Source organism: Amphiprion ocellaris, chromosome 16, assembly GCF_022539595.1.
Source record: "Amphiprion ocellaris isolate individual 3 ecotype Okinawa chromosome 16, ASM2253959v1, whole genome shotgun sequence".
NCBI classification, from domain to species: Eukaryota; Metazoa; Chordata; class Actinopteri; family Pomacentridae; genus Amphiprion; species Amphiprion ocellaris.
This window is the reverse complement of record NC_072781.1, coordinates 28,282,568-28,305,076: the sequence shown is the minus strand read 5'-3', so window position 1 is coordinate 28,305,076 and position 22,509 is coordinate 28,282,568. Positions and strand designations below refer to the sequence as shown.

At 37.5% G+C, this 22,509-nt stretch overlaps 1 protein-coding gene across 8 annotated transcripts in view; it reads right to left on the bottom strand.

Moving 5' to 3' along the window:
* rtn4a (reticulon 4a) overlaps nucleotides 1–22,509 on the bottom strand; it is a 48,235-nt gene that overhangs the window by 14,825 nt on the left and 10,901 nt on the right. For 2 of the 8 annotated variants that reach the window (XM_023294106.2, XM_023294107.3), the window contains 2 exons: nucleotides 19,767–19,820; nucleotides 16,259–17,701 (listed from right to left, as the gene is read on the bottom strand). The exons of 2 other annotated variants lie outside the window; for them this stretch is intronic. In XM_023294106.2, coding sequence (XP_023149874.2) covers nucleotides 16,259–17,701; nucleotides 19,767–19,820 — 1,497 coding nt within the window. Of the gene's footprint in view, nucleotides 1–1,290; nucleotides 1,443–8,123; nucleotides 8,342–16,258; nucleotides 17,702–19,766; nucleotides 19,821–22,509 lie in introns of those variants that run through there. 4 more of the 8 variants (XM_023294108.3, XM_023294109.3, XM_023294113.3 and 1 more) reach the window with 3 other exon arrangements.

Sequence of the window (22,509 nt, the reverse complement as noted above, 5' to 3'; positions counted from 1 at the left end):
AGTCAAATATGTATAGTATGTTAGTATGTTGAGCTATTATGTTTTTCCAGTATTGATAATATCAGATTTCAGCTGTTTTCATTTTTTGTAAAAATAAACTATCAAAAACAATATGCTCCATTTTTTTTTTGTTTATGCCATAATAACTGTCATTCTGCACAGAAGATATTTTGAGCTCTCTCTACTTCCTGCCATGGGTGTCCTGTTTCCATAGAGGTACAGGACTTTATATTGCAGTGAAAAATGAGCCCACAATAAACAAATATCAGAAAGAATTTAAAAAAAAAAACAACAACCAGAAACTGCTTGGACTTTAGAAGGTCTCAAAATGCATCAGTTAATTCAGATATTAACAACATTTTCTGTGTTCACTGCTCTCAGCAGTTAATTTCAACAGAAAGTCACAAGAAACCATTAAACAAGAGTCATTACAGTGATTTGCTGTCGTTTAAAACAGTCGTGCTGTTGTTTGAAAAGGCACAGAGACTGTAAACGATAATGAATGGGACAGACATGCTGCTGTCCACCGGCCCTGGAGCTCATCAGGGGGCAGAGCAATACACAGACGTCTCTTAGGGGGTTAAAACCGCTGTTAACACCCGGTCAGCTGCTTCACTGGAGGACACTTACACACTAGATTCACGCAGCAGCTTCATGTTCGGGAATCTTCTCGGTTATTAAAGACACATGTGGGCGTTGACAGCTAGCTAGTTAGCTGACAGCTAGCTCTGCATGTTAGCTGCATGGTGCTTCAGTTAGCCACCTGCTAACAGCTGCTGCCCATTGTGTGGATGTAAAGACACCGAGCAGCGAACATGACAGGAGGGCTGTGGGACGGAGGAGAAGGAGGAGACACGGCGGTCCAAATGTGGCCGCCTGGCTACATATGGTAGCAGGCGTGCTAGCAGCGCCGGAGGCTGGCTAAAAATAGAGCCCGCATCACGACGAGCTAAACCCCGGTCGCTGATCCCGTTTCACCGCCCGCTGCCGTGCTGTAATCCTCCCTCTCTTTGACATGTTCACGGCCCCAGAGTGTTTTATTATCCTCCCCGGGATGCCGTCCATCAGCCCCCCTCCATCCGCTTTCACGACGGGCACGAAACGTCAAACCGTCCGGCATGACCTCCGCAGGCGGCCCGGTCCGCCTCCAGCCCTCCCCGGCCTGAGAGCAGCCACCCTCCCGGCGCCCATGCAAACGCAAACCCGGTCACACACGCGATAAAAAACGAATGCATGCACGTAAAAGAGGACAGAGACGGTCGGTAAACAAAAGATTATGAGCAGACTAACCCCGTTTGGCGTCCATCTTGAACCTCCGTTAAACGTGCAGCAGCAGCGGCGGCTCCGCCTGGCTGAGGGGGACACCGAGGGAGAGGGGAGAGGCACACATGCGCAGCTCGGCCTGTCTCAGTTTGATGGACGCACGAATATTTAAATGATTTATATTTATTGTCTATTTAATGTTTTAAAATTAACTTTAAACTCCGTGACATGCACTGAAAAATTAAAATTAAGCTGAGAAAAATATTCTGACCTCCGTTTGAAGAAGGAAACCTGCTTTTACCATCAATCTAATAATCTGCATTTTAAATAACACCAATGTAGACCCACAGCTAATAATTCTCCGCACTTATTCTTTTATGCTAATATTTTTTGGCGTTAATGATTAAATATTTAGTCCATGAAAGATCACAACTTCACTGAGTGTTTTTTTTCTTGTACCGAAATATTTAGTAGGAGTATTTGGCAAACTGTCTCTATTTTAGCTTGAAAATACGAATAGCAGTCCATTATTAAAACCGATCCAACTCTGAGCACATTTCAGCACTTTTTTCCCTAACAATATCTGTAAATAAATTATAAATAAATCAAAAATAAATAATCTTTTGGCAGTCGCTGGTATCATTTTTTAGGATAATGTAGCAGCTAATGCTATATTATTAAGGCCTCTCTAGCAGCTAGTGCTAGCTTACTTAGGCTAAAGTAGTGGCTAATGCTATCTCTAGGCTAACCTAGCACCTTATGTCATGTTGTTTAGGCCAAAGTGGCAGCTAAGGCTATCTCTAGGCTAATATAGCATAAAAATGTTCATCATGTCTTCTTGTTGATATTTTCGTTTTTGATTCTTTTGTTCAGACATTAGGTGAATAGATAGATGTTTATTACAGCATGACAGCATGACGTGTCAGCTGGCAAAACCTGCCGGCTGACATGTCACGCTGTCAGTGAGACGCTTCTGAGGAAGGCGAGAGTGTTCGCCGAAACTGTCAAGAAAGGTAATTAACATCTATCTATTCACCTAATGTCTGAACAAAAGAATCAAAAACTATAATATAGCACCTTATTTCAGCCAAAGTAACAGCTAATGCTATTGTACATAGGCTAAAGTAGCGGGCAATGCTATCTTTAAGGCTAACTTAGCACCTTATGTTGTATTACTTAGGCCTAAGTAGCAGCTAATGTTATTTCTAAGCTAACCTAACACCTTATATTATACTATTTAGGCCAAAGTAGCAGTCCATGCTATCGCTACACTAACATAGCACCTTATTTTGGTCAAAGTAGCAGCTAATACTACCTTACTTAGGCTAAAGTAGCAGGTAATGCTATCTCTACACTAACATAGCACTTTATTTAGGCCAAAGTAGCAGCTAGTGCTATCTTGCTTAAGTTAATGTAGCAGCTCATTTCAGCTTGTTTAGGCTAATGCAACTGCTAACGTTAGCTTGTTTAGGCTAACATTAGCTTGTTTAGGCTAATGCAACAGGTAATGATATCTTGCTTAGGCTAAAGTACAATCTACCTAAATTACCTTTAGGCTAACAAAGTGACACATTTACCTTGTTTGAGCTACTGCTAGTTTTATCTTGTTTAGATGAAAATATTTATCATATTTATCCGTCAATCAAAGCTTTTATTTAAAAAGGATGGTTTGAGGTTTTGAAATGTGAGAATTCGCTGCTTTTCTATATTTTTACTGTTACTATAAGTATAAACAAGAGAGAAATATTAGGCTTTGGGCTTCTGATTCAGCAAAATAAGACATTTAATGACAACTTTTCCACAATTTCATGACTTATTATGTGAGAAAATAAGCTGCCAGTTATTCGATAAAATTTGTAAGTATTTGTCAGTTTTTTGCAGCAAAATTTTGAATACGGAAAATATGTGGTTAGCAGTAGTACTAGTAACGTACTCTTCATAGATTACTTGAACACATCATTTCGCCAACATGACGACATCAAGCTGCAACATAACCATCCACCAGAAACCGGTGTGTAATGTTCAAAGTTCAACCGAGGCAGACGGACGACTGCATGTGTGCGAAAGGCCGTCAGTTATCATGAAGAAATGAGTTTTCTAAGACTGATTACAGCAGCAGGAGGAAGAAGAAGAAGAGGAGGGCTGTTGCATAACCAGGCTGTAAAAGGATAAGTGGCTCCACAAATGCCAGCAGAAAAGATAAAAGTTAGGAACTCAAACCCCACCCGCTGGCAGACGGTGCATCAGATCTGCTCCAGTTCAAAACCCTTAAAAGGGACTGCAAGTTAGCCAGGTGCATGCTGGGAGAGTCAGAGTCTAAAATGTCCAGATTTAACCATCCTCATCTTTTTCTACATTACTGACAAGACATGTGGCCTGCAGGACGGCAACTAGGTTTTAATGCAACGCAGTTTTTGCCTTGGACCTTCTGCACCTCAAATACCTCCAGCAGATTTGAAAAGGCATGCTATATATATATATATATATATATATATATATATATTTATTTATATATATTTATATATTTATTTATATTTATACTAAAAATTCTGCTCTCCTTGATGCAACCCTGAAGACATTAGTGACTGGGCTAACATAGCACCTTATATTATTTAGGCCAAAGTAGCAGCTAATGCTATCTCTGGGTTAATATAGCACTTTATTTTGGCCACAGTAGCAGGTAATACTATCTTTCTTACGTTAATGTAGCAGCTCATCTTAGCTTGTCTAGGCTAATGTAACAGCTAACATTAGCTTGTTTAAGCTAATATTTGCATATGGAAACAAACTGAAAATCTCAACAGTAAAAATTTTTTAAAAATCTATTGTATGCAGAGCCAGTTTTTTTTTTTTTTTTTTACAATATCGATAACCCCTGTGATGTTATCTTATCGATTTTTTAATGCTTTATAGCCTTCTAACTGCGTAATGCTGCATAGAAGACATTTTTCTCTACGTCAAGTCATGTTTGAAGTAGGGATATAATTCTGAGATTATATTGTGGATAAAAGGTCATACTGGGCTGGGGCTGCACGGTTTCTTATTTCCACATTGTGATGTGTGTTTGCTCAACAGTCATAAAATCAGAGACAAGTTGACCAATTCAAACTTTCTATAGCTGCTTGATACAAAAAGAAAAACTGTACGGTCAATCCGGTTGCAAAAAAAGAAACGTAACATACGTCGTAGGGCTGCACAGTTAATGGAATATTAATTATGATTTTAACTTCTCACAGTTAAATGAACATCATCAACAATGTTTAAATGCTTTGCTCATAAAAAAAACAGCTCATGTAGATTAAATCACCTGTTTCAACTGATGTATATCTGACATTAGAATGCCTTATTTCACTTTTTCAAACAATTTTTTGGTCTTGATGTCTAACCTGCTGCTCTACAGTAACCGAGTGAAGACTAGAAGCTTCTCTGAGCGCAGCTAACTAGTTAGCCTGTAAGTGAGACATTTAAGAAACACCTGTAAACTTCAGTTTCTACCGACAAGCAGATTTTGGGTGCTATACAATTCATATTTTGTCTCTTGGAGATGCACTGGGTTTATTTGAATGTTATTTTAATACAAAGATTTGTACATTAGCGTGGAAGCAGTGCTAAATTTATGTAAATATTAAAATGGCTCTAAAATCATTGAGTAATTGTGATTCTAACTTTTGTCATAATTGTGCAGCCCCAGTTCATTGTGTGCTAAAATGTCGGCTACAGAAAGAATGACGTGGACCAAGAACTGGAACTCTGTATTAAAGTTTTTGGCACCACACGAAGCAACACAATTAATTCATTTTACTATTTAGATCAGCAGCACAAAGCTCATCATACAGGAGCACAAAACTGAGTGCCAAATTGCTTTTTTATATTATTTTTATATATCAATGTTCATAAACCCCATCATCCAAATCATTCTGAGAGGTTTACCCTTTACAAATATAAGTCATGTGGTGATAATTCCTGTATTTTTTTGTGTTCGTATTGCTGAAAAACAGGATACTGCAGCATCAGTTTCTTTTACTATTATTATTATTGTGCAGCCGTATGGTTCAAGTCTGCATTGAAAAAGGCTGATTAGAGGTCTTTTGTTTGGGGGAAGAAGGTGAGTCATTCTGCTGCTGAAAAATGTGTGATAATGTGTGACTTTCAACACAAAGCCGTGTGATTGCACGGCTATTGCAACCACATAGACACACACACTGAATACTGCTTAGTCACAGTGCGACTCGCAGCAGCTTCTTTTGGTCCGACACGTTCTGTCACTTCACTGTCCTCTCCTTTGTTAACCGAAGCCATGAGTGAGGGTCTGTGGAGCCGACAAACGCCGTAATGAAGCTCAAACACACAAACACAAAGGCCTCAGTGTGCACACGACAACAACCTCTGATGATGCAACGACAGCCGGACACATGATGGTCAGCAGGCAGCAGCTAGCATGCTAACAGGCTACATACTGTCCATTACAGTGTGTGTTACACTGCACATTATGTCATTTTAACAGCATCGAGTTAGAATATAAACGCCTCAGTACGACAATTTCTGATTAGAAAAACTACCAGAACTTTCTGAGAAGTTTTAAATCCCACAAATAATCAGACTGCACACAACTGGGGGTTTTCCTCAGAATCTAACAAATCTCAATTAATTGAATTAGTCTCTTTTAAATCAGTCCCACACTACTTTTACAATCGATAAAGTGGTCTGAGTAATATTTTAAGGGCTAAAAAGTAAATTCTCTGATTCAGAATTGCTTTAAGTGTGTTTTCTTTCATCCTCTAAGATGGTAAACTGAGTATGTTTTGCAGATGTCATCTTTGACTCTGGGAAACAGTCAAAATGAGCAACAATAATCCAAACAGTGGCACAAAGTATGATAATTTTACCTGTTAGACACGACAGTAAATTTAGTATTTTTCATGTTGCAGAAACAAAACATGGAACCAAACATGAAGGAAATTATACTGATGTAAAATAACCTGCAGATTAATAAGTCGTTAAAATAACTTTCTGCTCTAATTCACAACAGTAAACTATAAACGAGTTGGCTGTAGCTGTGATGAGACACAGAGGAGGATTTAAACTGCTAATTAATCAATTAACCAAATGATCGATCCACAGAACTGAGGTTTTGCTGCGTTTCTTTATGTCATATGAGAGTGAATTTAAAATCTGCAGGTTGGTTCTTGTATCAGTTCAAAGACTGATTAATTTATTTCAGTGATCAAACTGCTGTTACAAATGATGAAATCAGAGCAACACAGTTCTAATCAATTAGCTGGTTAATCAATCAACAAGGAGACATACTAATCAGTTTGGTATTGACTGGCTTTCAGATGTTTTCTGTTGTTAAATTGGATCAAGGAGGAAAATGAATCGGCAGCCTGATGACTAAAAGGAATATTGAACTTTTCTCCTTGAGCTTCTGCGACCTGATCAATCCTGCAGTTCAAAAACTGAACAGATCGATCATTTCATTGATCCTTTGTTCAGTAAAATGTGAGGAAAAAGCGAGAAACACCCAAAGTGACTCATTTAGAGACATATTAAGAAACCTAAACGACATAAACAGTCAATTCTGTCACATTTCTGAGAGGAGAAGCAGAAAACTGTCACATTTGAGAAGCAGGAAATCTGGAAATAAACTGATTTTAGTTGAGATCAAAGAAAGTCAAACACCCAAGACGAAGAACGACCCTAAACACTTGCAGAAACATAGTCCAAAAACTATGAAAAATATCTGCTGTGACTCCCCATAACCTAAAATGACGACTTCAATCGCCCAAAAACTGAAAGAAATTCACTTAACAGCAAAGAAAAGCACTAAACCCCTAAAATCTAAGGAGCTCGAAACCACAATATTAAACATTTTTTCTCAAAAAATGACAAAAACGAACAGGTGCTGATCAATTTTCTGTAGATAGACCAATCGTTGCAGCTCTAATATGAACCCCGACTTTATGAGTCCTCATGTATTCTAATATGTACTAAACATTATAGATATTTACCTACTTATATTTCTAATTTGTCCCATACTCATCTCTCATCTATTTTTTGTAAACACTTCCTGCAGTTCAGCTGAAAACTCAGATTTTTTGTCATGTGGCTGTTGGTTACAGCTGAGTCATTCATGGTTTCTCAGTTGTACAGAGGAGCACAACATTTTTAGTTTTTTACAGTATCTGGTTGGAAAAAATGTAGAATAAAGAAATTTTGAGGAAATATCACAAATTGGTTAAGTTTCTCGACCAAGCATCACATCACAGATTGTTAAAAATTAAAAATCCAACATTTCTTTCTGTTTTTACAGTTTCTGGTTGGGAAAATAGTGTAATTTGACATTTTATAAAATATATATAATATGCATTTTGGGGTTCAGAAGCTCCACTGAGACAGTAATTAGTAGCAGCCCCAATAAACACTCAGTCTGTGCAGAAAGCTGCTTTCAGACTGGACTCATCAGTCAGTCATTAAACTGCCAGCTAACGTCACCACGCTCTCAAATCCCTCCTCCTCCTCCACACTGTCTACCTTTGGTCACAGTGGCCGGCTGAGTGACCGTCCAAAGGTCCTCTCTGACAGAACAACCACACCTGAACACAAAAAACCTGCAGTGGAGCCACAAAAAAACTCATCCTATTACCGTAAATTCCACCAAAACCGAGAGTTAATCCCTGCAACTCAGAAATCAGCCAAAGCTCAGCTGCAAGATCCGACTATTCACAATCAATTATTAACCTAATCAGATTATCGGTGAATGCGGAACAAAAAAAAAAAAAGAGCTACAGCAGGAAAACAGATTGTTGCAGCAGCTTCAGAGACAGAAGCTGCACCCAGACAGGTGGAGGTGGTGGTATTACCCTGCTCTCTCCAGGGCTTCACCGCCGTCTCCTTCTGGTCCACAGAGTTGTTGTCCATGCCGTCCGATCAGCACATTCCCCACAGAGAGGCAACCAGCGGAGGAGTCACAGAGTAAAAGTGAGAGTCGGCTGCAGGAGGAGGAGGAGGAGGAAGGAGGAGGGAGAACCCGGCCAGGAGGCTTCCTCTGCAGAGAGCGAATGAAGTCCGTTCTGCTGTCAGCTGACTGTCTGCTGCCAGAGCTCTGACGCAGCAACTATAACCGGCTCTTCCTCCTCCTCCTCCAGGCCTCATCTCCCCTTTCCCCTCCCTTCTCCCCCTCCATCTCCCCCTTTACCTCCCCCTGCTTTCCCTTCGTCATCCCTCCTCCATCCCCCTCAAACCCGCTGACGAGGCACTCCAACGTTTTCAGTCTGTGACACAGTAAGTCAAAGCAAAATGTCCGAAAAGAGCCTCAAAGCTTTAAATAGAGATGCAGCTGCACTGTAAAACAAAATCCGTACTTTTAAAAAAATAAAAATAAACAAGAAAACTGGCAGCAAGGGTGCCACGCAAGATGTACACAAACAGTGGAATTCTATAATGTTTGAAAGCTGTAAAAATGGTAAAATAACAGCAAATATCTGTAAAATTTTTATATAGTTACACTGTAAAACAGTGATCTAACCTATAGACTATTAAAAGTCTTTGTTGTTGAAAGTGGGAGACAAAAACTTCTTTATGAAACACAACACGAATGAGATTTCTTTACACAATTGCATTTTAATTTGTTCATTTCATTAAATTTTAATTTTTTTTAACTTATAAATCTTCTCTGTGTTTTTGTTTTGGATGAATTTTACTGTCACACACTGTAAAAGAACAAATTACTGTTTCAAAAACTACAGAAAGACAGATTTTTTATGTCAACATTATGGCCTTTTAAAATTATTTCGTTTTTTTTTTTTTTTTTTTTACAATCCACATGTAAATTAATACTTGTTTTCTTCTTCTGTAATTTCACTAGATATCATCTGTAATTTACAAAAAACTGGAAAAATCTGTAAAAATTTTTGTCCTTAATATGCAAAATTGTTTTTTACAGTTAGCATGCAAATTTCTAAATATTTTCTGCGATTTTACTTGATGTAATCCGTTAAAACTGAATTACTTGATCCATAATAAACATATAATTTTTCTTTGGATTAACAGCAAACGGTTGTACATTAACATTTTTCTTAGGTGATTTAAATACAAAAAATTGAATTTTAAACTCATTCAAGCTCATAAATTAATACTTTTTCAGGTGATTTTATTAGTTATTGTCTGTAATTTACTACAACAGAGAAAATATGCAAAACGGTGAAAAAAATTGATTTACAATTTTTTGGTCCTTAATATACCTATTTTTTTCTATCAAATAACAGCAAATATTTGCAAAATAATATTCTTTTTCATGTAAATAGAGAAAAAAAAAACAAATTTGTATAATACAGATTTTTCATGTGGATGTTACTTATAGGTTTGGCCTATTTTTGCTTTTCTACAGTTAACATGTGAATTAATACTTAAAATTTAACAGTAAGTTGTTTAAAAATTTACATTTAAAAACTGTTTACAGTGTGCTCTGCTTGTTGATTATTTGTATAATTAATTAATCAGTTGTTTGGTCTTTAAAGTGTCAGAAAATGGTAAATAATGTTCACATTTAAGAAGCTACAATCTGAGAATTAATGTTTATTTTTTGTAAATCAAGTCATCAATTTTCATAAAACAACAGCTTTTCAGTACCAAAGATATGATCACAAATCAACTTAAAAAATTCAAATATTGAGGTTAAGATCCTTTGTGTACTTAATGGTGTGATTTTATCTTATTAACTTACATTTTGGGAATTAAAACTCTACAAAAATTCTAAAGTCCTACTTAACCTGACTGCAATATATAATAAAGGTGAGATCTTACAGTTATGGAAATTAACCTGACTAAGATAAGTTAAACTTTATTGATCCCACAGTGGGGAAAGTTCACTGTTACAGCAGCTCCAAAAGAGGAAAAGTATAAAGGTAGTACAAGAATACATTAGAAACACACAGTGCAAAAATGCAGACAACATTATATACATAGAAGATGATTTTTTTTTTTTTTTTTTAAAAGATTGATTTAAGTATTAAGGCTAAAACCCAAGAACATGAATGATGATAGAGATAAACGTGATGAAACTTAAACTGAAGATGTAAATGAACAAAACTATACCTGAAAACCCAACAAATCCAAGGATTCCACAGATCCCTTAAGAGTAAACTTTGTTTTTACTTTTATTTTATGTAGACTATTTTGTGATGATCAAAATACTTGTCGATCATTTTAACAGTTCACAACTAATCAATTAATCATTGAATTTCTAGTATCAAACAACACCAGTCAACAGCTCTGAGTATTAACTGCAAAAAAATACCAATATACCTGCTATTATAGCTGCTCAAAGATTATCATCTTGTTCAGAGCTACTACTTTCATGATGAATTTGTGTGTAAAATATCACAAAAAGATTTTAAAACTCTTCAAATATATTGCTTTTGTCTTCAAAATCCAAAAATATTTAACACAGAACAGAGAAAAGCAGCAAATACACAGATTACAGCAAATGAATTATCTGTCTGGGTGACTGTTTAATCAATAGTCATGCTGTCGTGATTATTTGCTGAGAGAACTTTGGCTTCTTTTCTTAAATAAACGGATGTTTTGCAGTAAAACACGTCTGTATTCTCAAAGTAATGCTTCATAAAACCCATGATTTAATATTGGTATATAAACTCTGTCGTTGCTGAAGCCTGCCAGTCACCTTGACTGTTGCCAACAAGTAGTTGGGCAATAAAATTACAACATAAAGGCTGTTTTTTGGCCAAATTACTTCACATTTTTCTGGGCTGTTTTCCAACCAGCAGAACAGAAAAGCTTTACTCTGGTGGACAGAACAAAGAAATCCACTTTAAAATCCAGAGACTGAAGCTGGAGATCATAAGAGGGAAGATCTGAGTGGTAATAACCAACTTCTTCCACTAGAGGTCACCTGTGTCTTTATATAAACTGTTCCGCTGCAATCATTCTTCTCTGTAAACTTTAAGGCATCTTAACTATAAAGAAAGTCTCATTTGACCCACTGAACTACAACTGAGACCAATAAGACTCATTTCAGTCTGAATTTCTGTGATTTGCAGCCGTTTTTCTGCTCAGTTAAATTAAAACAGAAGCTGATTTGTGTCTATTTGACCTGCTGGTCGTCAACTCTTTGACCTGCAGTGATTTCACAGTTCAGAGTCGGTTGCACAACTTCAAAGTGACCCTTCACCCTGATTACAGTCTGAATGACTCTGTTCTCCACCGTTTTACTGCTGTTGTAATCCAGAGTTGTGACACACACCAGAGTAAACACTCCCATCACAGACCTCAACACTATGATTAGCTGTACACTGGAGGGACGTTTTTATCGTCCAAAACAAACAGAAAACCTGACAATGAACTTAGTTTAACTACAGATCTGCTGCTTTGGCTGCAAAATAAGGGCAGGACTGCTGCTCGAACCATTCATGGTTATTTTAATACTGATGCAGACTATTATGGATTGGCTGCATCCTGGCGTCATGTTGAGAACGCCTTATTTCCAGCTACTGACAAATAAATTTTACAGAAATGGAAAAGTGCACCTTTGAGCCTTAAAACCCACCAGCAGGTTGGAACATGAAAAATGCCAAAATTAAACCAGTTATCAAAAAAAAGGGGTTTTTTTTGTATTTTTTAAAATTAGTAAATAAAAAAATAGTCACTCTTGTACACAACCGTTCAAAAGTTTGGGGTCACCCAAACAATTTCATGTTTTCCATGAAAACTCACACTTTTATTCATGTGCTAACATAACTGCACAAGGGTTTTTCTAATCATCAATTAGCCTTTCAACACCATTAGCTAACACAATGTAGCATTAGAACACAGGAGTGATGGTTGCTGGAAATGTTCCTCTGTACCTCTATGGAGATATTCCTTTAAAAATCTGCTGTTTCCAGCTAGAATATTCACTTAACACATTAACAATGTCTAGACTGGATTTCTAATTAATTTCATGTTATCATCATTCGAAGGAAAAAAAGCTTCCTTTCAAAAATAAGGACATTTCTAAGTGACCCCAAACTTTTGAACGGTAGTGTATATTGTTGATTTTTTCTATATTTTTATCTTATTTCCCTTTATATTATTTTATCTTCACTTTATACCCTAATATTCTGTGTTGTCTTATTGTTTAACCCTTTACTGAATATCAATGCTGCTGTAACAGCTTAATTTCCCTCTGGGGATTAATAAAGTCATCCAAGTCTAAGTTTTTGGACGTACAGTTTGACTGGAAGATGTAACCAAATCTAAGTTTAAATTTGTGATATTTCACCAATATTACTGTATTCTTTATGTGTTGCTTGCTTTAACCAGATTCTGTCAAAAACAAAAAATTCTGTACTGTTCTGTGTAACTGTGAAGCCATTAGCGACTCAGCTGTGACCAACGGCCACACAACAAAAATTCAGGGCTTTTTCAGTTGAACTGCAGGCAGTGTTTACACAGAGCAGAGAGGAGACAAGTACTGAAACTAATAAAGTAACACTCATGGACACTAAAAATACTATAAATGTTGATTCCAGACTTTCTGAATTATTGTAAAATAAATAAATCCAACTTTTGTTTCATCTTTTTTTATGATTAATGCCATTATAACTATGTCAAACCAAAATGCACGAAAGACAGTTTTATAACTATAAATTTAACCAAATCTAAACTTAAAATCTTGATGTTTCATTAATATCACTTTATTCTACTTTATTCTAAATGATCTGCTTATTTTTTTTTAGACAAAAATAAGCAGATAGCCCCAGATTCTCATTCCCCAACACAGCTGAGAAGTGACAACTCAGTCTGTTGTAACAAACAGTCAAAAATTCAGAGCTTTCAGATGAACTGCAGGCAGTGTTTACACAGAGCAGACAGGAGACGATAACAGAGACCGACAGGATAATAAAACATTAATTAAATAAAAGCAGCATGGCTCAAAAATGATTAACAGAGAAATGAGTTGTCAACAAGTTGTTGGAAGATGCATGCAGCATGGTGAAATATCTTCCTCAAACTATAATGTGCAGAGTAGAGTGAAAAAGTTAGAGGAGGTTGTAGATAGTAAATCACCTCAAGTATGTAGAGTCATTTTTTTAAGAGGATTGGTAACACCTGTGGGCACTTAGGACATTTTTTGTGATTTACGGCATTATGACTGTGTTATTCTGCACAAAAGACATGTTTGAGTTTTCTGTCTTTCTAGCCATGGTTGTTCTGTTTCCATAGCGGTACAGGACTTTAAGTTGCAGTGAAAAATGAGCCCACAGTAAGTAAAAATGAGACAGATGGTGAATCAATAGAAAAGTTGTAACAATAACTTGTGCAGCTACTTGAGAAGTTAAAAAAAGTAATCAAAAATCACTATTCTGGTTTCTACAGGGCAATAAAACACAACAATAAGCAACTCTGAGCAGCTTTTTCAGGACAACCAGGGAGTCAGATCTGTGCAGCGCTGCACCTCAACTTGCATAATGAGGAACATTTGCTGAGTGGTTTCTGGGTCGGAGAACCCTTTGTGGGGCTGCCAGTGTCGCAATGCAGGGAGGAGGAGGAGGCTTTAATTAACAGGAGATCCCTCCAACACACAGCGAACGCCTCGCAGCTCGTCCCAAAGACCAAAGTCCTACTACTGATCGACGATGGTCTGGGTAAAACTGAGTCATCCGTTAAAGAACGCTGTTGTCTTCAGAGACGGCGAGGACGATTTATCACCGAGCAAAAGCCTGAAGGAGGCGGCTCTGCATCGCACTGATAAACCATCTGATAAACCAGACGCTCTCTGCTCTCAAACTGCAGCTTTATCCTCCGATCGGTACCTCGGGGTAAAAATTAAAAATGAACTACAAACGCTCCAACACAACTATCTGCTGTTTATCAAAACTGCTCTGCATTTTAGATGCTTGAGGTTATTAAACGGCCTCTTTTGGGCACTTGTTCAATTTTCAGTTAACATATTTTTGCTGCAAAGCAGGAGAAATTTTTCGACAAAATTAAAGGCGTATGCTTTGCTTAAATACTAAATGCAAAACACAAAAACAACAGCATAATGAAAACTTCTTTAGGGCTGCAAATTTCATTATTTTCAGAGACATGAAACAGAAAAGCAGCAAATTTTCACATTTGAGAAGCTTTTGTTTTATAAAAGACAAACTATCAGACAGTTAAATCAACAACAGTTTTGATAACTAGCTTATAATTTTGTGAGCAACACTTATTTTTCTGACACACCTTTGGCTGCTCTGGTATTAATATTATAACATTTTTAGAATTATTTTATTTTACAAAACAAAGTTTTTATCCTCTTTCACCTTTTTAAAAAAGTATTTTATGTTAACTATATTTCACAAGTGTTTTTCTAGTTTTGTCTTATTTTTAGTATTTTTTTATTAAATATAATTACAGCTTTATGTCCTAAATTTTCTATTTATTTTCTGTTTTTTTCCCATTTTTATTCTGTTCTATATTTCATTTTTAGTATTTTATATTTATTTCATTTTGTTTAACAAACTGATCTTATAAGTTTATTCAATCCTATTTTTAAGTGTTTTATATTAAATGTATTTTCACAGTTCTAACAAATTTTGTCAGATTTTTGGTATTTTATGTCAAAGTTTACTTTATTAATTTATTGTTTAAGTTCTTGTTCTGTTTTGTCCTGCTTTTAAGTAAATCATATTTATTGAATTTTGTTTAACAAATATATATTTATACTGTTTTATGGCCTGAATTTAAGTATTTTATATTTATTTCATGTCAGCTTTCTGCCTTATTTTTTCAATATTTTATATTAAATATATTTTAGCATTTTATACATTGTTTTTAAAACTTATTTAAGAGTTTTATCTTGTTTTCTGTCAATTATTTTGGCATTTTATATTAAGATTATTTTACAAGTATGAGTTTTATCTTGTTTTTCATCTTGTTTTTTGTATTTGACATTAATTTTACTTTATTTTCATCTTTTTAGTAGTAGTAGTAGTAATTTCTTTTCCACACAGTAACAGACCAACTAATTATTTAAGCTTGTACCTTATTATTTATTTTTTGTTCTTTTAAACTTGGACAGAGTTAAATGCAGCCTCTTTGATTAAATGTATAAGACACCTGGAGTCTAATGGAATCAAAGCCTGTTATGATTCCAGGTACTTTACATTTTAAAATAACTCAACTGAGGCAACATTTTCAGTCATCAGTCAACAGAAAGTTGAACGCCCTCTGAAGTTTACATTACAGCTCAGAGGTCCTCAGATGCTCAGTATTTAGCTTCAGGTACATAAAATCTGATGTAATCATTTATGACAGTCGTGAGAGAGCTTGTAAAATAAATCAGAGCTGAAGCTTTTTCTGTGAGAATCTAGGCATGGCTGCTGTTTCTGTAGCTGTAAGTGGTGGTGAAGTCTATAAGGTGGTGTTTGGTTTCAGTTTGGCATCTCAAGTGATTTCCAGAACGGAGCGAAGCTAAAGACAGCGTAAGATAATCCAAAGCAAAAATGCTCAGAGGGCAGATTGGAACAGATGTATGAGTGTTTGTAGGTGGTAGCACTGGTTTGATCCCATGAATTCTGCATAAAATATCTTTGAAAGCGAATTTAAAGGACAAAGTGTCTCATGAAACAAAAATGAAACAATGAACCTTTGCTTGTTACTTACCCCATTTTGAAGTGAAATAAAATGATCATGTGCACAGAAATTATGTTATTCTAATGAGACAAACAACAGCAAAAACAAATCACAAATGGAACACACGGCAATGCTAAACCAAACTTAACACAATGCAGAGGTTAATTTTCAAAGAAATGCAAAAAGGGACAATGCAAGAAAGGAAAGGTGAAGGCATCTAAAGTGAGCTAAAGGAAACACTGGCTGCTGGTGGGTTGGAGGAAGGAAACTGAGGAGAACAAAAGAGTGAAAATGAAGATGATGTGCAGATGAACATGGAGGTGCCGGTGGAAACTGAGGAGGATGTTGGGGGGATGGTTTCCATGCTGGTAGATTTTACCTGCTGTTATGTTCAGGTTTGGCATCTTGAACAGTCTGCCGCCCAAGCTCTTCTTAGCGACCGGCTCCTCTGGTTTGCGGACAGGGGAATGGGTGACAGGAACTTGGGGTGGAGGTTGCTGGATGTCCAGCTTCTCCAGCTCGGCCTTGCTCTTCTGAGGGGAGGCCTGGGTGAGGATGCGGTATGAGCTCTGGCTTGGTTCATCTTCTTCCACCTCTGGAGGTGCAGCAATCTTTGATGGGGGTGCGGCAGCAACTGGAGTGACATCTTTCTGCCCAAAGCTGAGATCATCATCCATGGGGATCTCCGGAGGTTTGGAGGAGGCAAACTTGGAAGTATCCAGAGCTTCCAGAAACTCATCAATAACACCCCTAGGTGGTCTCTCAATGAACTCGAACTCCTCAGAAGAGACTTCATGCTCAGAGACCTCCTCAGCTACTTCTGGTTCCTCTACTTCCATCTTCAGGTCCTTCTTCTCCGTTTCCACCTGGAAGCTGGCTGGGTTCTTGGCCATGGCTTCCAGGACTGGAGACAAGGAATCTGCTGTCGGAGATTCAGAATCCGAATCCTCAGCAGGGGCCTTTTTGCTCTGGAAGTCAAGGGGCTCAAACTTTTCGGTCATTTTGGGAGAATCGTGGCTTGAGAACCAATCTTTCTGCTCAATCTTCACAGGTTCCTCTTCTTTGACCTTAGTCGGGGTAGTTTCCTCAGCCTCTTTGACAAGATCGAAGGCGCCAAAGGTTTTGTCGTCTTCGACTTTGGCCTTGTCGGCTGCTCTCTCCTCCATCTCCTCAGCCATTTCCTTCAGCAGGGACACTTTAGCATCAAAAGCAAACGGGTTGTTAGCTGACAGGTTGATCGGAGGGTTCGGTGACTCCATCATTCTCCGTTCAAGGATGGGGCTCTGCTCCTCCGGACTCCCCTCAGAGGAGCCTGAGTCCACTTTGTCAGGGTTGAGAGGGGAGGACTTCAGGATGTCTGGAAGCGACGGCGGCAGGGCAGAATCCTCCTCTTCCTCTTCATCATCGTCTTTAAGACCAGATGAGAACTGATTCATCGACTGCATGAGTGAGTCAGTGGCCATCTTGCCGGTCTCAAAGGTCTTCCCCTCATCCAAGAAAGATGGTGGGCCATCCTGGGACTCTCCAGTCTGCCCGTACTGAACCAGATCAGGAGTCGGACTCTCTGACATTTTGGACGCCCTGCTGTCAGACTTGGAGTCTCCAAAATGGGAGTAGCCGCTGTCCGCCAGTGGTGAAAAGCCTTCAAATGGATTATTATTCTTCTTCACTTCGTACATCAAGTCATCATCTTCATCGGACTGGCTGCCGTGCAGGTCCTGCTCATACCTGGAGGAGCTAATTGGGGCTGTGTCCTTGGAGAAGGAATCCATGGAGACCTTGGAGTTGTCTTGAGATGCTAGGTATGGTGAATCCCAGTGCTCTGTTGGGTTAGAGGAGGCAAGGTGAGACTCAGGGACCTTCATCTGGGGGTTCACGGGGGAGGGACCAGTAGAGGACCTGTCTGAGCTAATCAGCTTCTCCTCAGGTGAAAAGGAAATGCCGCTGTCTTCACACGGGTTATGAGGCCCTGGGTCTTTCCCTAAACTCAGGTAAGGACCAGCTAACGGATCTAGAAGGTCTTCCTTATTCTTACTACGGCCCAGTCCAGTGTCACCCTCTTCACCCTCCCAAGGCATGTCCTTGGAAAGATTAGTGGGTGGTTGAGTGGAGAAGGAGCCCAGGGGTGCAGATGATCCAGTAGTAGGGGGCTGGTTGGGACTCTCGGTCAGCGAGAGCTCCTCCAGAGAGTCGGGGGAGTGGAGAGGGGAGAGAGGAGAGATGGGAGCAGGGGAATCACCCTTCTGCCCAAGTGCTTGAGTAGAGAGGGAGGAGGGAGAACGCAATACAGCACATATCAAAGACATACTCCATTCCTTACAGTGCTCACCACACCTGGGTAGAACAGCTACTGAAACATGTTGAAAAATGTTCAGAGATCAAGACCAGACAAGTGCTGTGGAAAGGTTGGCTATGGATGGTGGACAGTTCAACTACAGCTTCACTAAATCACTGACCAGTTCTGTTTATTCCAAACACCAGTCTGCTGACAGTATAATGAGGTCACAAATTGAAGAGTCTTTAGTCGATTTTAGTAGAAATTTTCATATTTCCCTGAATGTAAGAGGATATTTTTTCCTGGAAATTAGATTTGTAAAAGTGGAGGTTGTCTTATATTTTTACTCCTGTGGACACCACATACGTGTAGTTGTCACACAGACCACAGCAGACCCTCGCTAGTGAAAAGTAGGGCTAGAAACATACTTGATTTGAACTACATGCCTACATAACAGCTGGCTCACTTAGCCTGCGTCCATGTAGAACCCTGGTTGGACACTCCCTAATATATAATAACATTAAGCATTTACATGATGCAATAGGCGAATGAACAGTAGGGGCCATGTAGGGATGCGACCATGTCAATAAGTATGTCATGTTATAAACCATGTCTGTACACAGTCAAAATAGCTGGCAAGAAATTATTGTAGAAATAAATGTGGAAACCTGCAAACCTTGAAGATTGTCTGTGCAGAGCGGAAAATGTGAGGTAAACCAAGTAGTGATGGTGTAGATGGTGTGTGTAGTGCACCAGAAATAAGCAAATACTAACCACCTCCAGTGGTTCCATGTTTATTTTTTGAGACTAAATATAATCCACTTCCTCTGTGCTTTTTGCTTAAAACTTAATGTTTTCTTTTATCACTCTTATGCCGATAGCGGAGATCGTCTTTGTAAAGCTTTGTTTTCCCTAAAATGGCAAAACTTCAAAGACAGAAATTTGTAACCATTGCCTTTTCTGCTGTAACTAAAGGCCAACACTACCTACAAAACAAGTCTGTATCATAAAAATAAATCTTTTGAGTTTTGAAAAATATTTCAAATGTAATGTTGGCTCTGTTTGTTTGGAATTGCAAACAGCTGTTGAGGCATCAGGTAAACAGTCTACCTTCCACAGTCAAGGTTTTCCAGCACTTGCCGGGTCACCAGTTACCACCTTGGTTTATTGCATAGTGGTAAACAAATTTTTGCCCCAGGTCTGGCGCCAATAAAACCATGCCCAGTGTGTCAAACACAAACTGTTTAGTGATGGCAGATAATGATTCCTCTCAAAGAATTTTTTAAAAATATTGTCAAGTATAAAAAAGAACTCCAAACCTGTCAATAACTGAGGAGAATCATTATTCATCAAACTACAAACTACTGGTATTAGTTCATGTCAATCTATTCTACACACAACAACTTGTGAGTCACAATGCAAAAAGCAAAACACAAGCAAACATCAACTTATGTCACAAATTCACAAGCATTTGGAGCAAATGCTCTACAAATCTACAGTTCCTCACATGCGATGAGTTATTCTGACAAACAAGGAGGGAGGTGAACTAAAAAAGTGGTGAAAGGAAATAAAGGAGGCAAACGAGGAAACACAGCGAGCAGAGAGAACTTGCCTGTAGGGAATTGCATCAGAGGATGAGGCTGAGCTTTAGAAGGAGAAGGTACATCTGTGGGAGAAACCAGAGAAAGCAGCAGAGAGTGAGTTTATGCAAAGCCAAGAGGAAGAAGAAATACAGAGCTGTGGTTTACCAGAGAAAATCTTGTTTGATTAAAACCAATCAGTGTATTTTAAAAAAAATAACAGAAAAGCTGTATTAAAAAAATAAAATAAAATAAAATAAAATACAATAAAAAAAATCTGGAAACAGGGTGCCAGGTAAAATACACTAAATAATGGTGGAATATTATATTGGTAAAAAATAAATTAAATTTCATTAATTTATAAAACAAATATAAAAAAATAAATACAATAAAACTGCAATTTCCAAGTCTCACAATGTAAAAGAATATATATTAAGATTTTTCACTTTCTTTTTTTTTTTTTTTACAGTTTTGGATTTCTTTCTTTTTACAGTCAACATTTTATCTATTTTTTTATTTTTTTGCTCATAGTATCTGCAATTTAACAAAACAGGGAACATCTGTAAAATGATTGGTAAATGCATTCTTTACAAATTTTTCTACCTTTTATGTCTTTTTTCCTTCCAAATAAGAGCAAATATATGTAAAATAACAGAATTTTTTCTCATTTAGATACAGTAAAAAAAAGTGTAATTTCAAAATCTAAAAAAAAAAAAACCCTAAAACTACGGAATACTGTAATGTCCAAAAATTGTAAAACTTGTGAAAATAACAGGAAGTTATTTTGTGCAGCCAAAGAAAAAATACAGACTATTCTTGTGAACATCATGAACAGTTTTAATGTTTTTTTATTCTTTTTTTACAGTCAACATGTAAATTAATGCGTTTTTGCTGTGGTTTTTACAAGATATTCTCCGTATTTAAACAAAAAGAGAGGAAAATCTGTAAAATAGCAGCTTAAAAATGATTATTTATCAGGCTATGATTGAAAAGGCAAGAGACCACATGTCTGCTGGCAATCTTATTCAACAAAACAGTTGTTATCCTTAATAATTTAACACCTGAAATTTTTCAGTCAATTAGAATTTGGTCTGTTGAGAGCAAATTGACCTAATCCACCTGAACACTACAGTTTTAGATAAATCAGCTCCTCTACAAATGGCAGAAGTTTGAGATTTCTGCATCTATAAACCCTGAATGACTTTGTTACCACATCTTAGCTACAGTTTCTGTGGAGACATGAGGGCCTGCAGGGGATTCTTCACCCAGTTTTAAGTCGCTATGAAACCTTTATAAAGAGCATGAAACCAGCCGTGGACAAGATGTTAAAAGATGTTCCGCTGTGTGCGAACATTTAGAGGTTTCATTTGGTGGGACGGCTTGAAGAGCAAAGATAAAGAAGAGCAGAGGAGGCAGCTGTCGGGAAAAGAAAGATTTCACCTCTGATCAGGAGGAAATGTAATTCTTAGATTTGACAGAAGAAACAGGAGCCTGATCAAAACACAAAATAACCAGTCAAACATGAGCTCCTCGTCACAAAGAGAAATCTAAAAAATGCTTTCAGCTGTTGCACAACCACCAGAACTGTGGTGCATTCTGACACATCAGTGTGACTTCAGTGATTCCATCAGTTTCAACACAGATGGCTTAAGAAGGCAAATTAAACACAATGAAGTTAAGACTGAAAACAGGAAACCTCGCTGCTTCTGCTTCTTTAATCAAATCAATTTAATGCTGGATTCCTCACAGCAGCAGGAAAACACAAAAAATTCTACAAAAACAATACAAAGCACCTCCACAAACTCATGGAGAACTATACCCATCCAACACAAACAGATGTAATCTAAGAGTTTGTAGGATAAACAGCAGTAGAGTTGATTGTGTTTCCGGAAAAACAGGACTGAAATAGTGAAGTGAGTGTCGTATTTAGAGCAATAATGACCAAAACAACAGAAAATCAGCCCTCACTGCTGAGATAAAGATCATTTCTAGAGCAAAAATCTCAAATATTTGATGTTTTTAGCTTCTCCAATGTGATATTTGATGTCCGCTGTTACTCAATTAGGAGCAAACTGTTAAATTAATCACTTATCTATATCCACAACCGGTAATTAATTTTCTTTTAGAGAAGAGGTTTTAAATCTTTAATTTGGATATTTCCTGGTTTCTTTCTGCTCAAGGACAATAAACGGAATATCTTTGGACGAAACTAGTTATTTGTTACTTTGGGAAACATTAATTGACATTTGTCACCATTTTATAGAGCAAAACAACTAATCAATTAACCCAGAAAACAATTAACAATGAAATTACCATTAGCTGCAGAAACAGTAATAAATTAGTAAATAGTACTACAGTAATAAAACAAGACATCTGAAAATGCACTTTGGGAAATTTATTTCAAGATATTTTATTGTTTTGATAGTCAACTAGCTAAACTAGCCACTAGCTTATTAGTGTTGCAGGTGTTTTATAGCAGAGAATATGTCAAAGCAGGAAAGCAGACGTGCATTAATGATGGCAGCGTTTCCAGGAATCATTTAAATTCAGTCATTAAACTCAAACAGCAGCAACGTGAGGTGCTCAAACTGTCCACAAACTTTTGGCCGTGTTGAGCAGAAACAGTTAGTTTTCCAGAATCTGGTTTAATAAGTTTCCACTCAGTACAAACAAACCTAACTCAAAATTGTATTAAAGTTTCCAGAAGCTCACAAACTGTAGAATTATCACAATCAAAACAAGAAAAGCACTTAGAGAGCGTAGTACTCCAACAAG